Source organism: Neovison vison, chromosome 10 (genome assembly GCF_020171115.1).
Source record: "Neovison vison isolate M4711 chromosome 10, ASM_NN_V1, whole genome shotgun sequence".
In the NCBI taxonomy this organism is placed as follows: Eukaryota; Metazoa; Chordata; class Mammalia; order Carnivora; family Mustelidae; genus Neogale; species Neogale vison.
In genome coordinates, this window is record NC_058100.1 from 11,497,160 (window position 1) to 11,511,030 (window position 13,871).

At 40.7% G+C, this 13,871-nt stretch overlaps 1 protein-coding gene across 4 annotated transcripts in view; it reads right to left on the bottom strand.

The window, feature by feature from the left end:
- Positions 1-9,850: 9,850 nt before the first annotated feature.
- The window catches only part of MARK1 (microtubule affinity regulating kinase 1), a 114,257-nt gene continuing 110,236 nt past the window's right edge, over positions 9,851-13,871 (bottom strand). For all 4 annotated transcript variants that reach the window (XM_044266807.1, XM_044266806.1, XM_044266804.1 and 1 more), the window contains one exon: positions 9,851-11,989. In XM_044266807.1, the coding sequence (XP_044122742.1) occupies positions 11,635-11,989 (355 nt within the window). In that variant the 3' untranslated portion in view covers positions 9,851-11,634. The remainder of the gene's footprint in view (positions 11,990-13,871) is intronic.

A 13,871-nucleotide genomic window follows, 5' to 3' on the forward strand; every position in this document is an offset into this window, starting at 1 on the left:
AGGTTTGTTTCCGGTTCTTGGCTTATCCATAGTTTCTTTTTTAAAAATTGAGATATATTAGACATAGAATTATTTCCAGGTATACAACATAATGATTCACTATTTTTTTAAGATTTTATTTATGCGGGTGCCTGGGTGGCTCAGTTGGTTGGGCAACTGCCTTCAGCTGAGGTCATGATGCTGGCGTCCCAGGATCGAGTCCCACATTGGGAGCAGGGAGCCTGCTTCTCCCTCTGACTTCTCTCCTCTCATGTTCTCTCTCTCATTTCTCTCTCTCTCTCAAATAAATAAAATAAAATCTTTTTTTAAAAAAAGATTTTATTTATTGGGAGGGAGAGAAGGAGCAGGGGGAGCAGCAGAGGCAGAGGGAAGAAACAGATTCCCTGCTGAGCAGGGGGTCATGAGCTGAGCCAAAAGCAGATGCTGAACCGACGAGGTCCCCCAGGCGCCCCAGGGATTCAATATTTACGTGTATTGTAAAATGATCACTACCGTAAGTCTTGATAGCATCGATCACCACACAGAGTCACCCTTTTTTCTTGTGATGAGAACTTTAAGATCTATTCCCTTAGAAACTTTCAAGTGCAGAAGACAGTATTGTTAACTATGGTCACCACGCTGCTCATTGTATCTCCACGATGTATTTTTTCTGACTTAGGTATTTTGTAACTAGAACTTTGTACCCATGAGTACCTTTACCCATTTTGTGCCCCCCCCCCCAAATCTGGTAACTACCAAACTGTTCTCTGTATCTATGAGCTTCATTTTTTTCTTTTCTTTCTTTTGATTCCACATGTGAGATCATATAGTATTTATCTTTCTATTTCACAGTATATATGCTACGTTTTCTTTGCCCGTTAATCCACTGATGGGTATTGAGGCCATCACTTTGTCTCGGCTATTGTGAATAAAGCTACAGTGAACATGCGGTGCAGGTGTCTTTTTGGGTTAGTGTTTTTGTTTCCTTTGGATAAATACCCAGAAGTGGAATTCTTGGATCATGAGCTAGTTCTACTTTTAATTTTTTGAGGAAGCTCCACACTGTTTTCCATAGTGGCTGCGCCAGGTTACATTCCCACCATCAACGGGCAAGGGTCCCCTCCCTCCGCATCCTTGCCAGCCTTTGTTGCCTTCCTGAAACACAGGTGTGAGCTGAAATCTCCTGTGGGTTTGCATTTCCCCAGTGATTAGTGACGTTAAGCACCTTTTTTTTTTTTTAAGATTTTATTTATTTATTTGACAGAGAGAAATCACAAGTAGATGGAGAGGCAGGCAGAGAGAGAGAGGGAAGCAGGCTCCCTGCTGAGCAGAGAGCCTGATGCGGGACTCGATCCCAGGATCCTGAGATCATGACCTGAGCCGAAGGCAGCGGCTTAACCCACTGAGCCACCCAGGCGCCCCGGTTAAGCACCTTTTCATGTACCTGGTGCCCATTTGTATGTCTTCCCTGGAGAAATGTCTATCCAGATCTTTTGCCCACTTTTTAATTGGATTTTTTTCCCTATTGAGTTGTATTCTTTATATATTTTGGATATTAGCCCCTTATTAGATATGATTTGCAGATGTTTTCTGCCATTCTGCTGGTGCCTTTTCATTTTGTTGATGGTCTCCATTGCTGAGGACATGTGGTCCCACTTGTTTGCTTTTGCGTTGGCTTTGCTTTTGTCATCAAATCCAAAAAGTCATCACCAAGACCGATGTCAAGGAGCTTACTGCTTGTTTTCTTCTAGGAGTTTTATGACTTCAGGTCTTAAAAGTTGGGGTTCCAGATGTGGTTTTCCAACTCTTTGCCTTTTACGGAGACACTGCAAGTGGAATTTCCTTCTGATCGTGGGACAGGGGGTGGGGTTCATGGTGAGACTCTGTCTCAGTGTCTCCTATCCCTTTTGGTAAATGGGGCTTTTTGCCCAATGTGTAGGAGCCGCTCAGCTGGTGTTTGGTTTTCTTTCAGCGGGAATTGTTAAGCGTGCAGGTCTAGACTCCGTGTGTCCCCGGGAGCACATGAGTTCGGCATTCTTCCACCTGCCGTCCTGAACCAGACCCAGTCTGAAAATTTTCTAAGTTTTCACCGAACAGGTCACTTTTGTAAGAAAAGAATGACAACATTTTATTATTCCTTTAGATGGGAGAAGTATAGGATTGTTTTTATTGCCCCTCTGAATTATTTTAGGACTCCCAGATGGAAAAATAACAGTCAAGGGCATGGGAACAGCTCAAAGAGTAAACTTTCTGAGTTTCTCTAAGGGTCCTTTGCAAAACGGAGCCAAATAGGAGAGGCTCCGAGAGACAGACAAAACAGGTAAACACTGATTTCTGGAAAAAATTTTTGAGTGACTTAGGAAGGAAAATGAAAGATCGTTACGAACAATATGCATGAGTTCACTAAGAAAAACATTATAGTAGAAAAGCCTTCCCTCCTCCTCCTTCCCTTTTGAATGTTATTATTAATGAGTAGCGTGGAACGTATACTTGATTTAAGCTAAACATTTGGCAAAATCAAAACATGGAAGAGTGAGCTCCACGACAATAGGCTTATGAGACTCATAACTGGTTAAAGGACGCAAAGTCAGGTTCATAAACTGTCGACATACTTGGGCTTCTCCTGCCGCAGGATGGAGCTGTGGGGGGCGGGGGCGAGGGTGGGAGAGGGGTGTGCTTTGGGACAATGGTCTTCTTTGTGCTCTTGTGTCTGGCGCTGTGGATATTTAGGGCAGGCTGGCCTTGTCCCCGTTGCTGCTGAAGTAGAAGCAAAATGACCAGGTTTGGGAGCCAGAATATAGAACCAGCATCATAAGAGCCCTTGCAATCCATGGGATTTTGGTTTTGTTCTAAGTTTATTATCAGTTACTCTAGGCATGGATAAGGATAATTGTACAAATTACAGTTAGAGTTGAAAAATTTGTCCCAAGTGGGTTCGATGATATCAAACTTCAGAATACCTCATGCAGAATAATTTAACTACTGATGGCATAAAGAAAAAAACAATCAACTCAACATAACTCAGGTTCCACTTTGATAATATCAGCATTTTGAGAATCTATAATGAACTTGGCTTTGCTTCTATATGAAAAGACATGAGTTGGGCATTATATAACGTGTTTCAGGAAATTTGATTTCTCACAAACATTAAAGAGGTGGGGTTTTCTATGGTTTTACTTGCTTTACTATTTCCATGGCACCATCTAAATTAAAAAATGACTTATAGAAAAATGATCTGAAATTAGTTTCTCAAAAACCACTTTTTTTAAACTTCATATTCCAATTTTCTTTTCTTTTAAAGATTTTATTTATTTGAGAGAGAGAGAGTAAGAGAACGAGGGAGAGAGCACAAGCAGGGAGAGGGAGAAGCCGGCTCCCCGCTGAGCAGGAGCCTGATGTGGGACTCGATCCCAGGACCCTGCCATCACGACCAGAGCCATAAGGCAGATGCTTAACTGACTGAGCCACTCAGATGCCCCAAACTTTCTTTTAAAATTACTATCCCTTAAAAAAGACAATCAAGATTGAAATGACGCTTCTCCACGTTTGGTCTATGTTTCCAACATGTTACCACCAACCCACTGAGTGTAAGCCGAATGAGGGGCAGTTATTTGGGAGATTTTCTAGAACGTGTCTATTTGCATTGATCATATGGTAGAGCTATTGCTACCTAGGTAGACGTTTTTCTTAAAGACACAAGATAGTATTTCTTACGTAGGATTCCATATCTACAAATGGGTTTGGGGCTTATTATCATGTAATTATATATATATATATATATGTATATATTATATATATATATATATAATTTCCAAGAGCCTTGGAAAATGTTGATGTACTAGCTGTAATTTTTTTTAAAGATTTTATTTATTTATTTGACAGAGAGACAGATCACAAGTAGGCAGAGAGACGGGCAGAGAGAGAGGGGAAAGCAGGCTCCCTGCTGAGCAGAGAGCCCTATGCGGGGCTCGATCCCAGGACCCTGGACCATGACCTGAGCCGAAGGCAGAGGCTTTAACCCACTGAGCCACCCAGGCGCCCAAGCTGTAATTTTTTTTTAATATACTTTTTTTTCTCCAGATAATTTACCCTCACCATGTTATCTTCCTCCTTCACATACCTCTTGCTTTATACTCATGAAAATGTACTGTGGTGGGGAGCCTGGGTGGCTCAGTCAGCTGAGTGTCCAACTCTTGATTTTAGCTCTGGTCATGATCTCAGTGCCCTGGGATCAAGCCCCACATCAGGCTCCATGCTCAGCAGGGAGTCTATTTCTCCCTCTGCCCCTCCCCCTGCTGTGTGCTCTCTCCTCTCTATCTTTTCTAAAAAATTTTTTGTTATATTCACTTAGCCAACATACAGTATATCATTAGTTTTTGGTAGTGTTCAGCAATTCATTAGTTGCATACAATACCCAGTGCTCATCAGAACACGTGCCCTCCTTAATACCCATCATCCTGTTACCCTCTTATAAATAAATTAAAAAAAAATTACTGTGGTCTTCAGTTACATACACAGAAAATGCAAATGATGTTAGAGATCCATGAGATGAATCTTAAAAAAATTTAACTTTTATCCATGCTGACTTTACAAAAAATTATGTCATGTAGACAAGTGTCTATAAAATATAAAATCTAAGTTTTGAGAATAATTGAGAACATTAATTTAGAGCAAGAAAAATATTGAATTATCTACTCCTACAAGGAATTCGTTTTTCATGTTTCCAAACCCATGGACACAGAGTTTATGATTTTCACATTTGAAAATATCTACAAATTTTATTATTTCCCCAAGCACCCATCATTAGACTATGATTACATATTCTTTATTTCATTTACTGATCACATCTTTGCTGGTAACACCCGAATAAGCCTTTGCCAACTTCTTACCCAGGTTATAACTCATATCGTCTGTCTACAGGACAGCTCCTTCCGAGTCGGCCACCTCAGCCGGCATCTAAATTATTGTACTGAGTTGCAACCTCTTGATCTGTGAAATAGAGTGTTTAAGCTTGATGATCTTTATTCTATGACTTCAGGATTTTTAAGCCTGAAAGAGAACATTATTTTACCTCTAAACCAGGTAGCTCACCATTCTTTGATCCTTTAAACTTATTTGTGTCTTTATATTTAAAGTGTTTTTTTCTTTGAAAAAATAATAAAGTGAGTTTTTTGTAAGCATATAACTTAAAAAAAAATAGAATTTGACAGGGGCACGTGGGTGGTCAGTTGGTTTAGCGGCCACCTTCGGCTCGGTCATGATCTCAGGGTCCTGGGATCGAGCCTGCTCAGTGGGGGGCCTCCTTCTCCCTCTCCCGCTGCTGGTGCTCTCTCACTCTTTGGCTCTCAAACAGAAACAATCTTACAAAAAATGAAGTTTAACAACGCAACCTCTTAGTTGGGGCTTTTAGGCCATATATATGTGTGTGATTTTTTTTAGCGGGGGCAGAGGGAGAGAATCCCAAGCGGACTCCACACCCAGCATGGAGCCCACCATGGGGCTCAATCCACACAACCCTGAGATTATGAGCTGACCCAAAATCAGGATCAATTGACCGTGCCACCCAGTTGCCCCTAGGCCATTTATATTTAATGTAATTATAGATATGGTTGGGTTTAAAGCTTCCAATTGCTGTTTGTTTTCTATTTTCCCATCTGTGCTTTTGTTCCATTTGTTTTTCTTTTTTTTTTTTTTAAATTCTAGTTTATCTCCTTTGTTCTCCATTAGCTGTAACTCTGCTGTGTATTTTCAGTGTTTTTTTTTAAATGTTTATAGTATACATCTTTAACTTATTAAAATCTATGCTGAAGTGCTATTTTACCACTATACATAAGGCAAAAAGAAGCTTGCAAAAATCTTCAGATCTTTGTGCTCCATTTTCATGTAAGTTTTACTTCTACATGTTCCAAATCTTCTAACAACATTGTTACTATTTTTGCTCTAAACACAGTTGCTAATTTGGCTCTCTTTGTTTCTCTGTGTAGATGCAGGTCCCCATCTGGCATACTTTTCCATCTGCCTGAAGGACTTTCTTCTGCATTTCTTATAGTACCAGGTCGGCTGGTGATGAATTCTTTCGGCTTTTGTGTGTCTGAAAGTCTTTATTTCATGTTTGTTTTTGAAAAATATTGTACCTGAGTTCTCTAGTTTGACAGTTTTATTTTTTTAGTACTGGTTTTTTTGTTTCACAATTGTGTCTGACAAGAAGTCTGCTGTCATCCTTTCTTTGTTCCTCTTTCCATAATAGGTTTTTTTTTTTTTAGCTGATTTTAAACTGCTGTTTTATCACTGATTTTATTTTTTTAATCATTGATTTAAAAGCAATTATATTTTATATACCTTGATATCATTTTCTTCATGTTTCCTGACCCTGGAATCTGTTAAATATTATAGGTCTGTTGATTTATGGTATCTAGCAAATTTAGAAATATTCTAGCCATCATATCTTTAAGAGTCCTTCCACACCTCAGTTTCCCTCAGGCAGTCTGGGCAAACACTGGGCCGACTGACATTGTTCTTTGGCTCATTTGATGCACAGTCCATTTTTTCTTAGCTTTTATTTTGTTGTTGTTGTTTCGTTTTGGATAGTTTTCATCACTGTTTTCAAGTTCACGATCTTTTCTTCTGCAATGTCTCATCTAGTACCATCCGGTGCATTTTTCTTCTCAAAAATTATAGTTTTCATTTCAAGATGTCAGAGTTGTGCTATTTTATACCACTAGTATCTCTCAACATATTTAATCTTTTCTCCAGTTTTCTGAACATACAAAATAGTGTTATTATAACTGTTTCAATGTCCTCTTCTACTAATTCTATCACCTTTGCCATTTTTGGTGTCAACCGACTTTTTCCTCCGTGTTAAGGTGGTATTTTCCCTCATATTTGCATGCAGGGAAACTTGAATGGATGCTACTAGATATTGTGAATATTCCCATGTTGGTGAAAGCATATTTTGTATTCCTACTAATATTCTCAAACTCTGTTCTGGGACATGGTTGAGTTACTAAGTTATCCTTCTGAATAATTAAGTTTTGTTATGCAGGACCCAAATAAGATTCCACAAAACTTCTGAATATTCTACCCTCTGACCCAGGAATCCTGAGTTTTCATTAGGGCTGGCTGGAAAGGGCATGACTTCCGTATGAGGGTTATCATTCTAACAATTCCAGGTGGCTTTCGCCAGCCTATGCAGTTTTCTCAGATGCTTGATCTCTGCAGATCTTTGAGGTTTTTGTAAAGCTCTCTCCCCTTCAGACTCTAGCTGTCTTGATCTCCCTGGGCTCTCAGCTCTGGCTCCTTAATGAGGGCGAATACTAGGTTCTACTTGGGTTCCCCCTCCCCATGCCACAACCTGGAAACTCTCTCCAGGGAAATAGCCGGGTTGACCAGAAGGTTTATTTCCTTTGTTTCCTCTCAGGGTTCACTGTCATAGTGAGAACATTTCATCAGAATGAAAACCCCTGCATGCATCTGTTGTTTCAAACATTTTGTCTATTTTTGTTTGTTTGAGGTGGAAGGGTAACTCTGGTCCTTGTTACCACGTTAGATCAAAGTGGAAGCCTTGATAAGCAAGCTGAAACCTGGATCACATGCCAGGAAGCTCTCCCTGACGCCCCCTCATCCTTTTATAGCCAACGTCCCACTCCTGATGTCTTGCTGATCCGTCCTTTGAAATGTCTCTCAAATACACTCCTTTCACCCTTTTTGATCCTGGAAAGATCTCTGACAAGATCTTCCTGGCTCTAGCATTTGACCAGCTCACAAATTTTTCTTTTCTTTTCTTTCTTTCTCTTTTTTTAATTTTTTTTTTTTTTACTTTACTACTGTTTCCCCAGAACCTAGAATCTGATGTACGCTAGCCCTCAACAAAGTTGCTAAAATTAATAAATTGGTCCTCTTTTAGACACAACTTACTAGTATTTCTTTGGCTTGTAATGCCTCTTAATTGCTTCCCTCTAACCAAAAGTCAAGTCTAAGCTAGGGCTGCCGATCTGTGCTTTATATAACCTGCTATTTGTCAACCTATGTGACTTCTACTACTCCCTAGTATAGGTGGTTTAAAAAAAAATATATATATATATATATATATATATCTATATATATATGTAAACTCTACCCCCAATGCAGGGCTTCAACTCATTACCCGGATATCAAGAGTCACATGCTCAACTGACTGAGCCAGGCAGCACCCCCCACCCCCAAGTGGTATATTTTTAACATGTCTTATAGCCCCTACTGGCTATAGGCCTTTTCTCACATATGCATTCCTAAATGATCATTTCCATTCTGACTCTTAAATTTTATTCATCCTCAAAATCCTTAAAACGTCTCTCTTTCTCCTATTTATGCAAAAACTCACCTTTCCTTAAATTCCTATGGCAGCTCCTGTCTGTGCTCGCTTGAGAACTTTCATTGTTCCCATGTGGGTGTGCTTTTTAGTTTTGTGTGCCTTACATTTTGTCTTTCCGAAATGGACCAAAATCTCAGAAGTAGGAACCACCTTTTACGATCCTTTCATAGGTCTTAAGACACAGTGGGTGCTGCAATAGACTTAAAAATTAAGGCAGGGAGCACTAAGTACTTTCTTACGGGCTCACTGACTTACAGTAAATTGGTGTCTCACGTTGTTTTTGTTGCCTACATTGTGAAATGATCCTGAAAATCACTTCCCAAACGATTTTTTTTTTTTAAGTAAATTCTACTCCCAATGTGGGGCTCAGACTCATGACATTGTGATCAGGAGCTGTGTGTGCTCCCCTGAACGAGCCAGCCAGGTGCCCCAAGGTCTTTCAGGTTTCATTTTATTAGTAGTAGTAATTTTAAAAGATTTTACTTATTTATTTGACGGAGAGAGCTCACAAGTAGGCAGAGAGGCAGGCAGTGGTGGGGAGAGGAGGGAGCAGGCTCCCTGCTGAGCAGAGAGCCTGATGCAGGGCTCGATCCCAGGACCCTGAGATCATGACCTGAGCTGAAGGCAGAGGCTTAACCCACTGAGCCACCCAGGTGCCCTTTATTTTATTTTATTTTTTTAATTTTTAATTAAAAAAAAAAAGATATTTATTTCATCCAGAGAGAGACAGTGAGGGGGGAACACAAGTAGGGGGAGCGGCAGAGGGACAGGGAGAAGCAGGCTTCCCGCTGGGCAACGAGCCCTTTGTGGGGCTTGATCCCAGGACTCTGGGATCATGATCTCAGCCGAAGACAGATGCTTAACGACTGAGTCACCAGACACCCATCAGGTTTTAAATCAAATCCTACCTTAGACAATATTACTGGGTCAAGATTCTTGAGTATTATTTCATGTTATTATTTGTCAAATTTTTATTTATCAAATTCAATATTATAACCTGGTCTCTACAAAATAATTAATCTAATATTAGGGATGTTAAGTCAAATAATATTTAAACAGAAACCAAGGAAACCCTGATATCACATAGCCAGTGAATATAAGTGGTATTTATTTATGTAAATATATTGTAAAATTCCTCTAACTCTTCAAAAAAATAGTTATGTTGTCATATAAAACGGGAAAATCTGAAATGAATATCAAGATTTCATTTTTAGTTCATAAAAAATACTGAAGTTCCTTGCCACAAACATATAAGAGTTAACCAGAGTGAGAAAATGTAACAAAAAAAGGAAACCAACCCCTGCCCTCCAACCGCACCCCCATCAGTTTCTATGATGGCTTTTTTTTTTTTAAAGTATTTTGATGCTAGGAATTCCTATAAAAAGAGTCAATTTTTCTTGTCATAATGACATTTTGAAAACCTACATAGTTCCACCTCCTGCCAACTAAATTTAGAACACATGAGATAAACTCCCCATACAGAATATTTTTGTGCCAGGAAACAGGTAATTCACATTCTGATAAAGGGCAGAAGACAAGTGCTTTATTATGAGAACTGTTCAAGTAAAATTTCAGTGTGCACCAGTGAAAGTGAATAAAGATTTGCATCAATTTTTCTGAATGAACACTAGGTTAAAAAGGGGGCTACACAGGGTTGTTGTTGTTTTTTTTTTTTCCAAACACCATCCTTTGCTAAGGCAAAAATACACTTCATTTTAGAACAGAACTGTTACAGAAGAAAGCTACATCACAGTACAGTACAGAATATAAAATTCACCCTAGTCCGGATGCCATTACGGAATGGCACGTCACCTACACATGGAGCTTTCTGATGTAGGTTAGAATTACAGTATTTATCACAGCTTTATTCTCCTTTGAACTGATAAAATTTGAATACACTTTTCCATTTCTCAGGTGTGTGCAGATGGGGCCCATATGTTGATATTACAGTAATTACAACATTAAATAACATTGCACAGTCAACCTCCAAGGCTAAATCCGTAAAAAATAACAAGTATGAAAAGGTACCTTTCCTAGTGGTTTTACATCACATATATCACTAATTATGAAAGAAAAGGAGGCAAATGCCCAATTACAAAGCTGCACAGTATAGGCATAACGATGTGGAATAAATACAAGAAATCTGGCAAAATAGTAAAAACAAACAGGTTACCTGGGAACAAACTCAACAACCACGTAAGCATAAATCAATAATACACTGTTATAAATAGTAGGTTTTGCTCCAAAGTCTCCTAAGTACTTACAGATATTACTGTGTCGGGGGTGGATGAAGAGGCTCGGAGGAGAAAAGGTAAATGTTCCCAATGCCAGTTAGTTCCTGAGGTGGCATTATTTTTTTAACTAACGCATTGATCAACACTGTAGGATGAGTTTGTGCTATGAGACGGTCCTGATATTACTCTATTTCCGCAATGACATTGCGGTATTCAGGAGGCAGCAAACCTAAGTGAAAGTTCACATTTATAATAGCCAGATGGAGTACTGATTCTTTTTAATTTGCTGCTACATTTAGCAGTGGGCCAGAAAACACTTTGAAGTTTCAAAGAAATTTGATACAGGTTTAACTTTTTCCCCAGCACTTCTTAGATAGCTCAAGGCAAAGCAATGATTATTTCCATGTAGTTTATTTTAAAAACGCTAAGTGCCAACACTGTAAACATTTTGTATTTTCTCAACTACACCTTGTCTGAGAACAAGGAGGAGGGCAAAGATAAGCAGGAATAATTCTGTGTATAGTAAAGCTGATCTCTATTTATCAGCTTCTGGTTTAAATTTAAATAGGATTTAAAAATAATTTTTAAAAGTCCATGCTACAATTTTAAAGACTATTTCTGTGCACTTTTAATTCTGGACACAATTTTCAAAATTGCATGATGGAGGTAAGAATTTAAAAAACCCACCAGAATGTAAATAACAGGGAAGAACATCTCCAACTGAAAGCGTCATACACTTATGTGCAGAAATCTAGACAACTATACAAGTTCTTTAAGCAATCATCTGTTTTATTATACAACTCTATGAACAGAAAAATGAACAGAAATACACAATATACTTACCTGTACATGTGAACCTACTTTTTTAGCTACAGATATTTAGTATACTTCACGCGGACTCTAGCCGTCCGGTCCCTAACTATGTACGTCCTTATTGCATGAAGGGCCATTTCTACATGGTGGGGGAGCGTGGGAGACTCACAGGCCAATCGCGTTAGGCATTACCAATACATTCAAAACTGTACCTCATACGTGAATGTATCTTCCCTGATCCTGTAAATTTGAGTTTCTTTACAGCTTAAGCTCATTTGCTATTTTAGATGCGATGTTCTTAAAGGCAATAGATGTCCCCGATATTCGCTTGAAGCGGACCCCGTTCAGTGACAGGCGCGGCAACTTGCAGACCTCCATCTCCCACTGCACGAGGCTGTCCTGTCTAGCATCTCCGTGGACGCAGAAAAGCAAAAACCTCTCTTTTTGTTCATAATCACAGTTATTTGCATCTAACACTTTCCGGATTTCTCTCATCATGTCATTGGGGTCCATTGAACTAGTGGTCTTCATACTCCACGTGAAACGCAAAGAACGTGGCTTAGAATCTTTACCCTCTTCCTTGTCTCTTTCTTTTGGTTCCCCTGACGTACTTCTAGAAGGAGAGGGCAGAGGGAGAGAACGGAAACAAAAACCGCGTTCAGCAGAGAAATCAAAGCACACACGAAACCTCAGCGGTCATGGCTCAGAGTCTAAACTACCCGATTCACCGACTGCCTTCAGGTAGATACAAATGTCTGCGTCATCTCGCTGTCCCCAAAACAGACCCCGGGACGCCATCTGCCTCGCCTTGTTTGTGGCAAAGGAGTTTACAGCTGCAGGTGAAGAGCTTAACGCTGTGTCAGCTCCTTCCGTAACTTCTCTGATGAACCTGCTAGAGCAGACTCGCCATCTCCTGCACCTTTACACGAACAGAAACCGCTAACGTTCTCTTTACAAATACGTATTTTTTAAAACACAGATTCCCCCTTTTCTCTACCTTTTTCGGGTAGGAAAAGGCCTGGGGACAAAGCTAGCAGTAATGGCGACCGAGGGACTGTTCCCCCCGCGCCGCGAGGGGGTGAAGGCGGCCGTTGGCACCGCGCGGGGAACCGGAGACGTCAGGCCCCCTGGGCTTTCAGCGTTTTGCTGAAGACACCCTTGGCGGCCTCTGCGACGCTCCACGTGGCCCACACCCCCACTCCCGCCTCCAAGCCCTCGACTCGCGACTCCCTCCCTCCTCCCAGCTCTGCTCACCTTCTGCCTGCGTAAACCTTGACCAGCCTGGGGCACCCCCAGCTCCATCCCGGCTCGGCCACCCGCCGCCCCGGCCCTGCTCTAGTGTTTCCTCTATGGCCCTTGCTACATTCTCATCTACTGAATTCTCCCCTAATACACCATGTGATTGATTTAGCTAGGACGGTCATTGTTTCCCGTCCGACTCTGCCGCCGGGCTGGGACTTCTGGGAGAGCCCAGAGTCTCCTCTGTCTTGCTCCCTGGTCTCTCTCGGGCCTCTAGGGCTGCGCTGGGCACACGGGAGCCGACGGACACGTTTGTTAAGGGAATCAACCTGACTGAACTGTCCTTACTGTAGGGCTCCGGTAAATAATACAGAACCAGAAAACCTATTTCAAATCATCCCAGAAGGGTAAAAGAGATTATTTATGATTCAGAAGACCCTGAAATTAAGTTTGCGGAGCAATTTTCCAAATACAGATGTTGCAATTTTAACTTGTTAATTTAGCTCATTTATATGTGATTTAAAGAAAAAATGATAACCTTTGAAAGGAGCCTATAACCTACGATATGAACATTTTGTGTTCATGCATATGTCAAAGTTAGGGTATACTCGCACATGTAGTCATGTACGTGCATTTCTATGTGTACACTGCTATACACGTTTTCTTCCTTATTCCTGTGTACCTTAGTCCAAATCTCTGCAAACGATGCAAGTTTGAGAAAATCAGGAAAGGAAGAAGTAGAGAAAAGGAACTTCTCAAGACTATTAGACAAACACGGACAGTGTTTGTTTCACTATCTTCTCTCATTCTCTCTCGGCTCACGGACACGAAGCCACACGAAGCCACTGCATCGCAGGCCTCCCCGGGCCTGCAGATCTCCTGAGAGTCATTTTTCAGAACCACATGCACAGCTCCGGTTATGGAATCGGCATGCCAGGGCTGGAAGGGACCCAGGAGAACACGTGATTGAACCTTCGTTTTAAAAACAGAACCGGTGGCTTGGAAACTCACAGTACTTTTCTGAGGTCATAGAGCTAATGAGCTGAAAAAACAAAGACCAGGAAGCAGTTTTTCTTCCATTCCACCAAGGTCATTTTTCTACATGCATCTCAAAGGTGTTTTCACTGGGAGTGGGAACTGTAGAAGGCTCCTGAAAATGGTAAGGCTACTGACGACAGCGAACATGTACTGGGCACTTACTAGGTGCCAGGAACTGTTTCAAGTGCCTAACACGCATTATTTACTCACTTACTCTA